General features: G+C 38.1%; 1 protein-coding gene across 8 annotated transcripts in view; it reads left to right on the top strand.

Moving 5' to 3' along the window:
- PHF20L1 (PHD finger protein 20 like 1) overlaps positions 1-16,198 on the top strand; it is a 58,456-nt gene that overhangs the window by 33,514 nt on the left and 8,744 nt on the right. For 7 of the 8 annotated variants that reach the window (XM_079795945.1, XM_079795944.1, XM_079795943.1 and 4 more), the window contains 7 exons: positions 654-736; positions 4,189-4,441; positions 6,427-6,615; positions 6,885-7,091; positions 14,022-14,078; positions 15,228-15,335; positions 15,851-16,015. In XM_079795945.1, the coding sequence (XP_079652071.1) occupies positions 654-736; positions 4,189-4,441; positions 6,427-6,615; positions 6,885-7,091; positions 14,022-14,078; positions 15,228-15,335; positions 15,851-16,015 (1,062 nt within the window). Of the gene's footprint in view, positions 1-653; positions 3,788-4,188; positions 4,442-6,426; positions 6,616-6,884; positions 7,092-14,021; positions 14,079-15,227; positions 15,336-15,850; positions 16,016-16,198 lie in introns of those variants that run through there. The other variant, XM_079795946.1, reaches the window with a different exon arrangement.

The raw sequence follows: 16,198 nt of genomic DNA, 5'->3' as shown, positions 1-16,198 counted from the left end.
TTGTAGTAAGTTTACTGTTAGGTTTTTGATTTTTGCACATCCGTTGAAGCAAAGGTTTTGTGTGGCCAACTTTGAAGTGACACAAAAATGATTTTTGGTGACCTTTTGTGTATCTGGTGGCCATAGGCAAAAACAGATACACGCTTTTCATAAACTTGGCTTCCTTGAAGGTACTTGTCAAGTAAATGCCTTTAACTTATAAATTAAAGCAGAGTTTCACTGTCTTTTAAAGTTGTCTTAACTTTAGTTAAAATATTCTGACTTCCAAAATTGAGATTTAGTGGTATGCATTGGAGAAAACTGGAATTCCCAAAATATTTCATCATTTGTAGAATGGGGCTGTAATATTAGGTAAGTTCATATATCAGAGGGAGATATTTTTTACAGAATAAATGTATGTGTGTAGTGCTTTAAGTGTATCTTTAGGAGTAATATCTAAAGCTAATTATGTAACCAACTTTCAAATTCTGATTCATTTCCTTGAGTCATTATTAAGGATGTTTGTATTTTTGACAGGTAAACTTTTGAGAATACTTACTTCCTATATACTGAAAAGTATGGGGGATTTCACAACTGCTAAAATTTTGTGAAGTTAATTAGGGTGAAAGTCAACATTTTTTCTAATAAGCAATTTCTGTACAATTTTTCTCAAGGTTTGTTGGCATCCAAAGCTGTTGGGGTGGATGGTGCTGAAAAAAAGGAAGACTACAATGAAACGGCTCCAATGCTGGAGCAGGTATGAAATGGTAGCATTTGATTTTTTTCAAGGTTCCCAACTGGAATGAGCACGGAGCTATAATATCCACGTAATTGAAATTGCCCTTTTGGTCAGATATGGGAATAGGAAGCTAATTAATTGCTATATTTTTAACTCTGCCTTCTCCGAGGTGTACAAACTACAGACTTCACGTTTATTTTCAATAGACTGACCTTAAAGCCTTTGTCTCCAACATTTGAAGGCCTGGAGACAGGCCTCCCAGGGTATAAGCTTCCAGCTGGACCCCTTTGACCAGCTTACAAAAAGACCCTCACACAAATACTTTTCCATTTGTGAGTTAAAACAGGGTTTCGGACATCTAATAAAGCTTCTTTTGTAAGAAGTTTCTTTTATATTGTAACAATTGGTGTTGTTAGACTATGTGTTTTACGAATTGATCAATGAGCCATACATTTTTTGCTAGGATGTATATTTTAATAACGACAAAAAAAGAATTTTAAAAAACTATTATGGGTCTGTCTTTAAACCACCTAATAGAGGAATTTAAAAGTGAAGGTTGCGGTTGCTAGATTTTTGCCTTGGCTGCCTTCAGATTCCCACAATCCCTGTACATAATAAACTGTGCATGCTTTTACATCCTCCAAGGGCTTAACTTCTTGGGCACTGTCAAACTATCAGAACACAGTAATAGCCATAACTGGATCTCCTTGGTTCTCCTGGTTTAAAATCTGAGCCTTAATGTAGTTTTAATATATCCTTTTTGTATTACTTTAATTTTCTTTATTAGTAGCCTAATAAAGAAGACTTTAAAATGAGTATCTTTTGCTCTAATCATTCAGAAAAGTAATCCAAATTTAATTGATATTGTATTGAGTTTTTCAGGGTTATTTTAGGCCTGATTTGATAACAATGCATTGTTTTGGTGCCTCCATTAATGTTGTATTAAATGAATGGTTTTTTCAATTGATTCATATGTCAGCAAATTACACCTTCTGATTTTCTGTGATCATCAAACGGTTAAGTCTTTGCCGTTATTGTCAGTATATAAACCAAATTTTAAGTGACTTTTTTTTTTTACTGTGTATTACTATATTCAACATCCCAAATATAACATTATTTTGTATTTTCACCACTGTTTATAGTATTCTCAGAATGCAATAAATCAGGGACTTGGGTAATAAAATGTTTCTGGAAAATTCATTACAATGTCAATCTTTCATTATGCACAGTCCTGCTGAGGTGAATGTGAAAATCATTTATATGTGGAGGTTAGTGTAGAGGGCAGCGCCCATTTCAAAGGGAAGAAACCAACATTTTGAAATTGAGTTAAAAAAGAAAAAAAAATGGAGTGACTCGGCTGTTTCTGGTTGCAAACCTTAAAAAATTTTGAGAGTCCTTGCCAGTTTTGTAACAAAGAGACCAATAATCATTAATGAGAACATTGTACATTGTTTAAGGTTTTTAAGGAACGTAATAGTATTCCCTCATTTTTTAATTTGTCATTCAGGTTGATTTCAATGTGAAAATGTTTGGAACCAAATTCTTACATTTTATGCTGTTTGCCCTGCTTCAAAGTAAAAAAGCCGAGTTATAAAATTCTCAATTACGTCTTAATTGGTATCAACAGCAGGCTAAAGAAGAGGCATTGATTGTCGCTAACCTCTGTTTTTCTAATGAGTAAAATAGTATCACAATGACATAAACTTATAACAGGCCTACAGCCAAAATTTACTATGCTAATGGTTTATTTTATTTACATTAAAAACATTCAAACTCTGTGATCTTGAACCCCAATTCTCAGATTATTAATTATAGATTATTTAATTGTATTAGGGAATTGTTATGTTATATTTACTTTTGGATAAAACCTGCATTAGATGCATAATTAAGTAAGCTTTTAAAATGTTAATTTGTCCTTGTTTAGAAGTTAAGCACCTTATCAAGATACTAATTTAAGTTTTAAAATCTTGTTTTATAACTTTGTAACTCGAGAGTAATGAATGCTGTAGTGATGTCTCTCACATATGTGAAGATGAACAATAAAATCGTTTATTTACAAGTAATGGCTCTAATTACTTTTCTGGCAACACCTTTTATGATAAGCTTAGGAACCCTTTCCATTTATGGAGTACCTTTGCAAATGATTAATGTGCACTTACACACATGTGTAATGAGTAAATTCAAGAGTAGAAATGATGACAAATAAATGGGACACTTGACACCAGCCCTTTTATATGGTATGTCCTCCATGCCACCTATAGAGCATTCAAAGCTGCCCTATTTAATGCCAATATACACTTTTTTTCTACCAAAATTTGAGTGCCTTGTATTTTAATGGGAACAGAACGCTGTTTGATCCCCAGCAATGATCTTTCATACTCTGGAGAACTGCAGACTCAGGTCCGATGGTCATTCTTCACAAAACACATGGAAGTTGGAAGTTTCTTAGGGACAAGTATATTGTTCAGAGTGCTAGCAACTTGATTTTTTATAGAGGACTATCTGAGTGTAGATATTTAAAAAGTAAGAATATACTTTTTAATATAAGAATATCAGAATGAAACACAGTACAGCATTCGAACACCACAGATTACAAATCCATCCAATGTGGCTGTTTTCTGTTATCATTGGACACATTCACATACATTTTTACACATGTAGGACATTGTATTGCCAAATAAAGAACTGACAAAGTTCCAATTCTTTTTTAAAAGTATCAGTTGGCAGGAAGAAGGTAAAAACTCTCATCTAAGAATGCGACGTATTTTGTTTTTAAATCCAATGTTTTTAACTTACACTTGGTTTTACTCCTTGGTTTTTTTTGTTGTTGTTGGCTTGTTTTGTATTGTTTTTTAGTCTTTTAACTCTGTACTGCTGGTGGCTTTGATTTCATGATGCATTATGCTTATGAAACTCTAGCTTTCAGCACTAAAATGAGTTAAAGATAATGTTTCGTTAATTTGATCATTGTTTTCCTGTTGAGATCTTTCTTTAAAGGGAAACTGTCCACTTAGACTTCTGCATTCAACTTAATAAAGGAAATTATAAGAAAACACCTGAAAGTCAAAGGTTTAAATGTATTTCTTTAATGCTCTAAGACATGAAAATGCTGTTTATTTACTTAATTATTATTATTGTCATTGGGAATTATGGCTTCAAAAGATGTATATTTCAGTTTAATACTGAAAATATTTGTCCAGTAAGATAACATTTTATATTCTGATATTATGAATAATACATTTTTTAAAGCCAAATTTAGACAAAGTTGACAGCATCCCTTTAAAGACAACCTATTCAACTTTTAGTTAATAATTTGTGGGGTTCATTTTGGTTTTTCATTTGTAATAGAAATGTTATATGTTGCTTAACAATGTTTTTGGATACTAAAGTTGCTTAACAGTCAAAATAGAGTGCAAGAACAAAAATGAAGAAACCAAAATAAAAATATCAATTTTTTATTATTTATTCAGGCGATTTCACCTAAACCTCAAAGTCAGAAAAAAAATGAAGCTGACATTATCAGTTCTGCCAACACTCAGAAACCTGCACTGTTATCCTCAACCTTGTCTTCAGGGAAGGCTCGCAGCAAGAAATGCAAACATGAATCTGGAGATCCTTCTGGGTGTCTAAAGCCCCCTAAATCACCACTTCCCCCAGAGTTAACACAAGTCGAGGATCTGACGCTTGTATCTCAGCTTTCTTCTTCAGTGATAAATAAAACTAGTGAGCACAGATTTTTAAGAAATAGTTCCTTATCCTATAAGATACCTGGAAAACAGTTTGATTGTAGATATATATTGTATTTCTATGAGGTTGCTTTTTAAACATTCAAACTTAAGTGGCTATGATAGGGAAGGCTTGCAACTATTTCAGGGGCACAAACCATAGACCTTTCAGACGGCTGTATTGTTCAGAGACTACTGCTGTTTGAGAAACCTTACCCTTTAATACCGCAAATTCCACTCTAGCTTGATCAACTAATAATCCAAGCACAATGAGAGGCCTGATTCATTACAAAAAACAAAACATAAAAGACCCGTGGCCAATCTTTTTCCTGAAGTCCTAAGACTGTTCCTGTGGATAGATGTAGTTGTCCCCACTCCCGGGTCCCCTTCTGCAGCTCATTTTGTTCGTTCTTATTCCAGTAGTTAGAGTGCAAACTTCAGTTACTCTTACTAATGAGAGAAGAATACTTTTTGATCTTACTTTTAAAGGTTTTACTAATGAAGCTGACATTACCACTAATCGTTCAAGAGTTAATTTAGCCTTTTTAAAAATAGCCTTTCAACACGGGTTTGGTTGTATATAAGACAACATTTGTGCTGACTCTTTCTCATATGAGTTTGGTATTCTAAGTTAGAAAAATATGAAAACCAGTTAACCTGGAAAGTCTCTTGGTAAAAGACTTTTTCCTATTTATGCAACAAATGAATTAGTTCCCTGATTAGTAAATGAGTATTACATGCTTCCTTATGGATTCTTCTGCATCATATCTTCTGCAACAATTAAAAATGTTGGTATTGAGAAGACTTTTTTCAATCAAATACATTAATCTCCTCTTCCATTCAGTTGCCATATTTTCAACTAAGTCACATTTATCCATTTTTGATACTTTTTTGCTTTGGTTTTTGTTCTTTTTAATAAATGGGTAGAAAGGATGGGAACAGAAAAACTCAAATGTTTCCTCATTATGGCATTTAGCATGAAATAATGTTAGTAGTTGCAACAATGTCACGACATTAAGTATTTTATTTTGAAATTGTTTTGTATTTTGGTATTATAACCACAATGTGGCAGCAATTGAATTTTATTAAATTATCACCTTTGTTATTTCAATTTTTGTAAAATTACTTTTAAATACCCAAAGCATCAACCTCTTTAGACCACTTATTTCCTCATAAATTAATGTGACTGTACTGGCCTTATGTAATCCTGCTTGTTGGAAATAATCAAGCGTTTACATGCCATATAGAAAAAAGAAAACTAAAGGTTACAAAAAGGAATTTTCAAACTTGTTTTACATAGCTAGAAGATGCTTAAATGACTCACCAAGTTGTTAAAAACAAAACACAGGAGGGCAAGAATAGGGTCCTTTTCTTCTAAAATCTTGATTATTTGCCCATAAGAGATATTAAAGCTGTTTTCAATTTTTTTTTTAATGAATCAGGCCCAAATAATATGCTTATAAAAATCCATTTAGGGGAATGAGGGTGGGATGAAATGATTTACATTTGTTTTACTTTGGCAAGTAAAGTAAAGCACTAACTACGATGCATGTCAGATATTTGTCACCTATGCCCCCGCCTCGTTCCCCCCTTAGATTTTGTAGACTGGTAATGTAGCAGAAGGGATCTGTATTTTTTAATCTTTGGCTGTACAGAGACTATTTTCCCAAAGGAAAAATGGCAACTAACACAACAATATACAATTAGAGAATTAACTGTAGTCTGTCATGTGGGGAAACTCCCTGAAATTTATGTTCCCTGTTCCCTTCTTTTGATGCTGGTAGGCTTTGCTTTTAGAAGTTGTGATGAACTCTTTTTGTGAGGGCACACTTTTTGCCTTTGATTGCCTTCGGAACATGCCGTTCCTTGTGGATACCTTCCAACATCAGAGGGCAGGATATAATGCCTTTTCCCACTTATCTCAGATATTGTAAGATGGCCAGGCATGTATCTGCTTCGTGAACATTGAAGATCTTTTTCTAGGTTCTCCACAGCCTGTGAGCCCCCCTAGACCTTCCAAGCATAGCGAGCGGAGAAGAAGATCGCAGCGCTTAGCCACCTTGCCCGTGCCTGACGACTCTGTAGAAAAGGGGTCTCCTCCCTCTCCAGCCACTGATGGCAAAGTCTTCTCCATCAGTGCTCAGAGTCAGCAGGAGGCTTCCGTACCAGAGGGTAATGTATATTGATTTCCTACAGAGCCAAACGTAAAGGAACATGAAATACTAAGAGACAAAGACTATTAAAATATTAAGAAGTTTCTGCTGCTTCCTTCTTACATCTTTTGGACTTATAAGAACTTGGTGTATTCTACAGATAGTTACCCAGGGCTGCTTTGTGCCAGGCAGGCACTGTTTAGCTCACGTGCCATTTAAGTCCACATGGATATAACCTGAGCCAGTTTACCTGCGTTAATATTCTATCACATTCTGTATTTTGTGTAGTGCCTGATGTTGCACATTTGTCACTTGAGAAGCTGGGACCCTGTCTCCCTCTTGACTTAAGTCGTGGTTTGGAAGTCACAGCACCGCTAGCTCCAGATCCCTCTTACCGTAATGAGTGTGCCAGGGCAGACCAGGAAGACACACAGATGCTCACAAACCCTTCTTCCAAAGCAGTACCTGACGGGAGAGGAGCCCCGGCAGCCTCAGGTAACAGTTCATTGTATGGGCAGCTAGGCTTGGTTTATAGGCTGTAAACATTGGCATGCATAGCTCCGTTATTGGAATATGTAATTCCCTTAAAAATACTTCCATGTAATGTCTGTGGGAGATAGGGTCTCTGTCTGTTTAAAGTTCTTTTGTGCCATCATTTGCTATCATATGTCCTGGACATACTTCTTACTTTGTCACTTTAATCTACGTCTCCCTGCCTCTCTCTCTCTCTCTCTCTCTCTCTCTCTCTCTCTCTCTCTCTCCCTCTCTCCCTCTCTCTCTCTCTTTTCTTTCTTTCTTTCTTTCTTTCTTTCTTTCTTTCTTTCTTTCTTTCTTTCTTTCTTTCTTCTTTTCCTTTCTAATTTAAATTTTTAAAAAATTTTCAATTACAGTTGACATTCAGTTTTATATTAGTTTCAGGTGTACAGAATAGTGATTAGACATTTATATAACTTACAAAGTCTAGTACTCACCTGGCACCATGCATAGTTATTACAATATCATTGACTATATATCCCCTATGTTGTACTTTACATTCCCATGACTGTTTTGTAATTGCCAATTGGAACTTCTAATCCCTTCACCTTTTTAACCCCCTCCCAACCCCCTGGCAATCATCAGTTCTCTATATCTGTGAGTTTGTTTCTGTTTTATTTATTCATTTATTTTGTTTTTTAGATTTCCACATATTACTAAAATCGTATGGTATTTGTCTTTCTCTGACTGATTTATTTCAATTAACATAATACCCTCTAGATCTGTTCATGTAGTGCAGATGGTAAGATTTTATTTTTTATGGCTGAGTATATTTCATTGTATGTACGTACTACATCTTCTTTATACAGTCATCTATACAGTGGGCACTTGGGTCTTGTTTTCTTATCCATTCAGCCACCAGTGTCTTTTGATTGGAGCATTTAATCCATTTACATTTAAAGTAATTATTGATAGGAATGTAGTTATTTCCATTTTATTATTCATATTTTTAATTTTTATTTTTCTTCTTAAATAAGTTCCTTTAACATTTCCTATAATACTGGTTTGGTGGTGATGAACTCCATCTGCTTTTTCTTATCTGGGAAGCTCTTTATTTTCAATTCTAAAACATAGCTTTGCTGAGTAGAATAATCTTGGTGGCAGGTCCTTGCTTTTCATCACTTGGAATATTCCTTGCCAGTTCCTCTGGCTACAAAGTTTCTGTTGGCCAATCAGCTGAAAGTCTTAAGAATTTGTTTCTGTACATAACCAACTGCTTTTTTCCTGCTGCTTGGTCTTCAACCTTTGGCATTTTAACTATGATGTGTCTTGGTGTGGGCCTCATTGTGTTCAGTGGTGCAGACTCCCTAGTCACCTGAGTTGGTGCTCCAGGGTGTTCCTTATGTGGGTTGTGCGCCCTCTTGTTGTAGTTGAGCCTTGATTGCTGTTGGCACATCATGGGTGGCATTGACCCTCAGGCTGGCTGGCAGTGAGGACTGGCTGTGGCTATAGCTAGTGTGCAGGGGCGGGCCCCATGGAGTGGATTTACTTTAGCAGGACTCGGGTGCCTGAGGAGTCCACCCTTTGGGCGTGTCCTTTTGTGGAGCTAAATGGGGGTGCTCTGAAGCTGGCCACTGGATGTGTTGCTTCTGGGGCCTCTTGGGCAGGGCTTCCGTGCAGGCCTAGGTTAGCTGCTGCCTGTGCTCAGCCTGCAGCCACCTGGTAGGAGCTACACAGTGACCTGAGGTTGGTAGCTGCCTGTACAGGGTTTGGAGGTGCCTGTGAGACGCTATGTGGGAACTGAGGCCAGTTGCCTCTAGTGTTGGACTTGGGGCCGCTCAGCAAGAAGTACAGGCATCCCGAGGCCAGGTGCTGCTTGTTTGGGGTTTGTGGATCTTCAGAGATTTCAGTGAAGTCCACAGCATGGGCCACTTGTTTGTAAGAACCACTGAGCTGGCCTGTGTGCTAGTTGGGTGGGTGGAGTCTCAGGGTGGGGTGAGTTTGATGGAGACCCAGATTTGGTTTCTACCTATGCCTGCCAGCTGGGTTGGGGGAGAGCTCAGCAAAGCAGAAAGATGGCGGAGGAAGCTGCCCTTCCAGCCAGCCCTGAAGCAGACGGTCCAGTTCTTCCTCTGTGTCTCTGGCACTTTCCAGCTGCTGCCAGGGCTGGAGCCAGGAGTGCATCTGTCAGCCAGGAAGTCCTGTGTGGGCCCTTTAGAGCAACACCTGCAACTCTGGAGCCCTCCCTCTCATCCTGGACTGAATCCCGCTGATTCTCACAGCCAGAGGTGGTGGGGCCTTCCCAGCTGGGACCCTGGGCTGGGAGCTTGGTGTGGGCCTGGGAACGCTGGCTCCTCAGGGGACCCCTGCAGCCCAGCTCTCCTGATTTTTAATACCACACGTGGGTGTGGGACCACCACCTCTTCCTGGCCCTGACCCCCCGCCCCCCCCCCCCCCCCCCCTCCACACACACACCAGTGTCGATGTGGCTTCTTTATATCCTTAGTTTTTGGCCTTTGTTCCACTATAAGGTGATCCTCAAACGTGGCTGTTCCATAATGTGGCTATAATATGATGTGGTCGAGGGATGCGTGAGAGCAGTGTTTCCTACTCTGCCATCTTGACTGGAGGTCCCCTCCCTGTTTCTTCCTCACCCCTGTTTTTCCTACACAGGAGTTACAGAGCTAAATATAATTACTGATGTGTTTGGTTTTGAAGCCAGAAAATACTTTAATGGGATCAATAATTAGCTTTAAAGAATTTAATAGAACTTTACATTTAAGAAACACGTAGCTTAGTCCTAGCTGGTTTGGCTCAGTGGATAGAGCATCAACCTGCAGACTGAAGGGTGTGGGGCTTGAGTCGGGTCAGGGGCACATGCCCAGGTTGTGACTCGATCCCTAGTAAGGGGCATATAGGAGGCAGCTGATCAGTGATTTTCATCATTGATGTTTCTATCTCTCTCTCCCTCTCCCTTCCTCTCTGAAATAGAAATATATTTTAAAAAACACACAAAAAATACTTAGCTTAAATTTAACTATATACCTGTATCTTAAATATAATCCCATATTTTGAAGGCAGAATCTCTCACATTTAAATGTAATTTGTTATAGTGTTGTTTTGAGAGTTTAATATGTAAAATCAGCCATGTTCAACACATTTTTGGGATGATTTTATATTTATAGTAATCTGAAACCATTCAGCAGCATTTTATCAAGTTGATATTTTAACCTAACAGACTATTTATATTTTCTTCATAAAGTTACATTGTTTTATTTAGAAGTTTTATTGAATTTTAACCTCAACTATAGTACAAATACCTCAACTAAACAGTACAAATATTAATTTCAAATGCTTTTCCAGTAAGTTACTAACTTGGAATTAGACCGATCTGAATTTTAGTTCTGAAATGGAGAAAAACATAAAATTTGTTTTTTGCTTTGCAATCAAGAGTGTTGGGATAATTGTTTTTAATAGCATCTTCCCTGAAATCACTTTATCAACTCCTTGGATGAAGCATAAAATAGAGCTTGCTTTTTTCTGGTGGTTGTATATATTAAAACTAGAGGCCTGGTGCATGAAATTTGTGCACTGGGGGAGGAGAGGGTCCCTCAGCCTGGCCTGTGCCTTCTCACAGTTCAGGACCCCTTAGGGGATGTCTGACTGCCGGCTTAGGCCTGGGGGATTGGGCCTAAGCTGGCAGGCAGAAATCCCCCCTCACTCCTTACTGCCTGCCTGCAGTGGAGGTGGGAGAGGCTTCCGCCACCACCGCTGCACTCGCCAGCTGGGAGCCTGGCTTCTGGCTGAGTGGCGCTCCCCCTGTGGAAGCGCAATGACCACCAGGGGCCAACTCCTATGTTAAGTGTCTGCCCCTGGTGGTCAGTGCGCATCATAGCGACTGGTCCGGTAGGTCTGCTGTTGGGTCGATTTGCATATTAGGGTTTTATTATATAGGATAAGGAAACTCTAAAAAGAGTACTGCCTTTACATTGTTATTCTTTTTTTAAAGTAAAAGTATAACTAATATTAAATACACAGTTTTCTACAATTCCATTTGATTAATAAAGATTGAAGTTATTTTGTTCCCAATAGTGTTTCCATACCTTATTTTTAAAAATCTGTGCCCAGATCTGAAGATTTATAAGTTTTGAAACATTTCTTGTCATTAAATCTGATTCCCGGTCTTTTGAATTTTTTTAAGCCCCTCTTGAGCTAAGGTAGTTAATTTTGCTTTCCCCTTTCCCACAAGATTCTGGATTACCATGGACCCTTCCAGATATCTTTCCTGCTGACGGTCTCCTGCAGTTCTTTCCCAGTGTGGTTTGTTCTACGCTGAATAACTGAAAACTGTGTTAAGGTTATAAAGCTCTGTGTCTGTTGGGGCGGGGGGAGGGTTATGTTTAGATGTATTTGTATTTTCTTTATATCTATATAAATACAGTAATAAGACAGAAAGATAGACCAGTATACATAGCTCTGTAATAACTAAGAGGTGTGTTAGCCAGCTTATATGGCCTGAAATGTCAGAGTAGTGATTGTGCATGCACATCCTTGATTCAGGCGCTTTAGCTTCTAATTGGAGTATTGACCTCATCTTTTTTTTTTTTTTTTCAGAATGTCTTACATATTTGTGGAAATATGGCTAATTACCATTGGATGTGGTTCTTGTTTCTCTGATGGTTAAAATGTACTGGGCTGGAGGAAAGGCATAGTAACTCCTACTTTTTAAATATTATAAATAACTTTGAGAAAGTCAGAGTAGTAGGACAGTTTTCTAGAAAAGTGAAAGGGAGAGAGGAGTGTAGGTTTGTAATACGATGAATTTGTAAATTTGTTGAAAAGTAAGGGTCTTTTGTGTATGGGTGATGGCTGGTGATTTAGTTGTTTAAATCAAGGCTATGCATGGTTTTAAATGCTAATGACTGAAAGTCCATTTATTAGAGGTTTGAACACTGTTTGAATGCAGGGTAGATGGAATTCTAATTTATTTCTGTTACCCCTTTCATTTTTTACTTTTTGATGGAAGTAATGGAATTCAGGTCACATTCTAATTGGGCACCTTTTGATTAAAAACCCTGTGAGCGTGTGACTTGCAGGGCAAACTCAATGATCTGCATGCCGTCCTGACCTGTGTTCTGAGCAGCGGTTCATAACCGTTTTGTTTTCCAAGTACCTGAGGGATCCCGCACATTGCAGCCCATAAAGGCAGCCCTCCCAGTAGTTCCTTCTCTTTGAACCAGCCCAGGGATGCCAGCTCTGCTCCACCTTTCGCCCCAGAGGCGATGCTTCAGAGAAGCAGGGGCCTCAGGCACTGGTGTGATCCAGGGCTGCTTCTGCAAGGTGTCTGTGACCGGGGGCTTAGAAAGCACAGCTCTTGTGGTTTGCACTGCGCATGCCTCGTCGTCTTTAAGAAGACTGCATCAAAGTTGTAGAAAGTTCATGGTGTTGTTATTAGTAGTCAGTGAACAGTAATTAGTGAAAGGAAGTGATGCGTTTGTCCAGTCTTGGTAATAAGGAAATTTAATTGTATTTCTCTTTGCTCTAATGACCCTTTTATTTTTTGTCATGGAGATAGTCAATATTCTTACTTAATATGAAACTTAACTTATTAGAGCTTTATTAACTTAATTCAAGTTGAGTGGTATTTTTATATTTTTATTGTGTTAAATTAAATTATATAAAACTAGAGGCCCGATGCATGAAATTTGTGCAAGAGTAGGCCTTCCTTCCCCCGGCTGCCGGCTGCCGGCACCGGCTTCCCTCTGGCACCCGGGATCCGGGCTTCCCTCGCAGCCCTGGCTTCGTCAGGAAGGTTGTCCGGTTTAATTAGCATATTGCACTTTTATTATTATAGATAGTTGAAGATGATAAAATGCTAGCTTTTTTGATACTGTATTGAAATTATTCAAAAATAGAAGAACTTGTAAGTAATGATATTAAAGTATGATTTAATGGACTGAAATTGTATTTTAAATGTACTGTTGTACTTTTCTTAGATTAACCCAGACACATGTAAGCACTGGGAATGGTTGACTATGAGTTAGAAGCTTGATTAAATGTATCTGTGTCCGCTATAATTATTGGGGTGCACTATTGGTTTAAATGTATTTTGAACAATTAGATAGTAAAACTGAAATGTCATTAAGGTTGAATATTTTTATGTGTCAATAAGCCTTTGTATTTACATTTAGATAAAGACCAAAAACAATTTGTAAAATAATTCCACTTTGTCTTTTATCATTATGTAACACCACAGTTATGATGGCATTCAAAGACAAATTTGTAGGCAACAGAGTTTAAATATTATTGAAAAATTTTATAAAGGTTGTTGAAAACCTGTATTCTTTAACATAAGTTTACTATTTCCCTGGATGAGCTGACTACACTTATGTCAGAACTGCCACGGAAGCCGAGATGCCACATGGACCTGCCACTGGTGCATTTCAGCATCTGAATTGCCCAAGGCTGGGCTGCAGTGGATCTCCACTGATTGCCTCGTGCAGTTAGCTTATCGTATTTCTTCACGTTTAGACCCATAGTTATTCTAGAAATGATGTAGGCTCCAATGATTCCCTCCGACAGAGGAGAAGGTGGTCTAAACATTTTACACCCTTTGGCACATAGTCCTGGCAACAACACAGAGTACTCTCGTTCCTGTTTGGCAGGTAAGGAACTGGAGTGCAGAGACTGGCTGAATTATTCAGGCCATAAGCTAACAGTGGAACCAGTTTAGTCTGGTAGTCTGAGGAGCAAAAATCACCCTTAATTTATCAGTTCTTCAAAGTAAGAAGTCCTTTGTTTTTGTTACTAATTCAGGCAGTAAAATCATGGAGACCTTCAGGGAAAAGAGTCTTATGTAGAGTTTTTGGTGATCAGTTGTAATTTAAAACACTGTTTTATACTTTTAACCCTCTCTGACTAAACTTACGTATTTTCCCCCTAAACCTGCAGGAATATCGAAAACAGAAAAAAAAGTGAAATTGGAAGAAAAAAGCTCCACAGCATTTGGTATGAACAGAAAGTAAAATCTTTACGCAAAAGACTAAATGGCTTGGCAGTGGGAGGACTTGGTCTGTCCCTGACTCTTTACCTGGTAGTGCTCCTTAAGGCGTGAGCGATGTCTGAGCCTTTACTGGTGTTGTTCATCTCCAGGTGCAGGATTTCTTTCATGCATATCTTACAGTATTGTGTGTATTTTTGACAATGGACATTAAGGCTTTCTCAGAACTGTGTGTTTAAACATCTTTAAATCTGTGGCTATTTAAAAATAAGCTGCCAATGAATATTGTGATACTTTGAGAATAAATAGTCATTTTTCCCAGGCTATCTTCTTTAAACTATCGTATAAAAAAGTTACTAAGTTTTGTGCTGTCTTTTCTAGCAGCTGTGCTATAATGCCTAAAAGTTTTGGAATAATAATGACAGTCTTAAATACTCTACAGTTTAGCTACTGGAGTGTGGTCCCTGAGAGTTGATTAAACCTGGGTGATAAATCGCAGACTAACCCTTTCTGAGTTGGAACAATAGTTGAATATCTGTGATGGATTAATTTTAAATAAAATATTCTAGGATACTGCTTTAACTTCCATTTATTTTCTTTAAAGTACACATGATTGGGTAAAAGGAAATTTTAGAAAAAGTAAGTTTAATGAAATACATTTTTTCTTTGTGTTTTCACTCTTGTACACACTGGGGAAGTATTGAAAGACTGAAGGAATTATTTATGGATTGGTTTAATCTCTCTTATTTTTCCAAAGTAAAGAGATCATCAAGTTTTCTTTAATCTTCTAGTATATTTTTATTAAATCATATGTGGAAATGCTGAGTCTCCTCAGATGGTCTAAAATTGCGGAGCTCATTTCTTGCCACATCAGGAAGCTGAGTTATATTCCTCATTTAAAGATGTTAACTACTGTCTGTGTTAACTTCAAGGTGTCAGGAGTTGGGATTCTCAGCACTGCTAATGAAGACCCCTCTTATAGTCCAATAAGCTCATCAGGAGCTCCAGACTCAGGACAGGAACAGTTTAATTGAACCCATCACTCTGGGCAGGTGACTGGAATAGCTGATTCAAACGTAAATGCTGCTTTTAGGTTAACCACAAAGGAACCACTCAGGATCGGGCTGATTCCTGAATCACTCACTCTTGTCATTTAGGTAAGAGAAAAGAAAAGGATAAAGAACGGAAAGAGAAGAGAGATAAAGATCACTACAAACCAAAACAGAAGAAGAAGAAGAAAAAGAAAAAGAAATCTAAGCAGCATGGTAAGTATATTAAAATGGTGATTGCCTTTTTTCCCCCCAACTTTCCTCTCTTCTTTTACCAAAATGGAGGTAGGACAAGATCCCCTTGTGGATGAGAGCTGAGAAGTTCCTGTAGCTTTCCTTTATCTTGATAATTTTGAAAATAGGAGCTAGGTTTATAAATTAAGCGGTGTGTAAATTAATCTTTGCAACAATTAGAGACTTCCATTCACACCTTATGGCAGACTAGATACCCTGACAGGCACCCTTGAGTGGACTGAAGGAGTTATTCTCAATCTAGAATTTCATAGTGCCTTGAATCAGCTTTCAGGAAAACGTGAGAAAACCAGTGGTAGTCTATCGGATAGCCTGCCAAACCCAGTTGATGAGACGCAGAATCATCTAGCTAGGCGTGGATGGGAAGAGGAAGTGGTGGCGTGATCATTATGTGTCTAAAACATGACCTCATCACCTTTATAGCGACTCTTCTTGATTACTGGGCACTGTACTGTTTGTTTGTGTGTCTTGCATTGCAGATTATTCAGACTATGAAGACAGCTCCCTAGAATTTCTGGAAAGGTGCTGCTCCCCGCTGACTCGGTCTTCCGGGACCTCCCTGGCTCTGCGCAGCATGTTCACGGAGAAGAACACCACGTATCAGTACCCGAGGGCGATTCTGTCAGTGGATCTCAGCGGTGAAAGTATGTGAACTAATGCTTAAAGCAAGTCTCAGGTTCTTTAATGTAGATCTGAGGGTAGAACATGCTGTTTTGAGGGCCTTTCTGAGCACAGTTTGAAAAGTTACTCTATAAACTAAATGGAAATGTCAACATCGGAAGTTCGAGCTACTTTTTAATGCATATAAAGTAAAATTGGCTTTATAC

This window comes from Cnephaeus nilssonii, assembly GCF_951640355.1.
Source record: "Cnephaeus nilssonii genome assembly, chromosome: 18".
Lineage (NCBI taxonomy): Eukaryota > Metazoa > Chordata > Mammalia > Chiroptera > Vespertilionidae > Cnephaeus > Cnephaeus nilssonii.
This window is presented reverse-complemented; position numbering and strand designations above follow the sequence as displayed.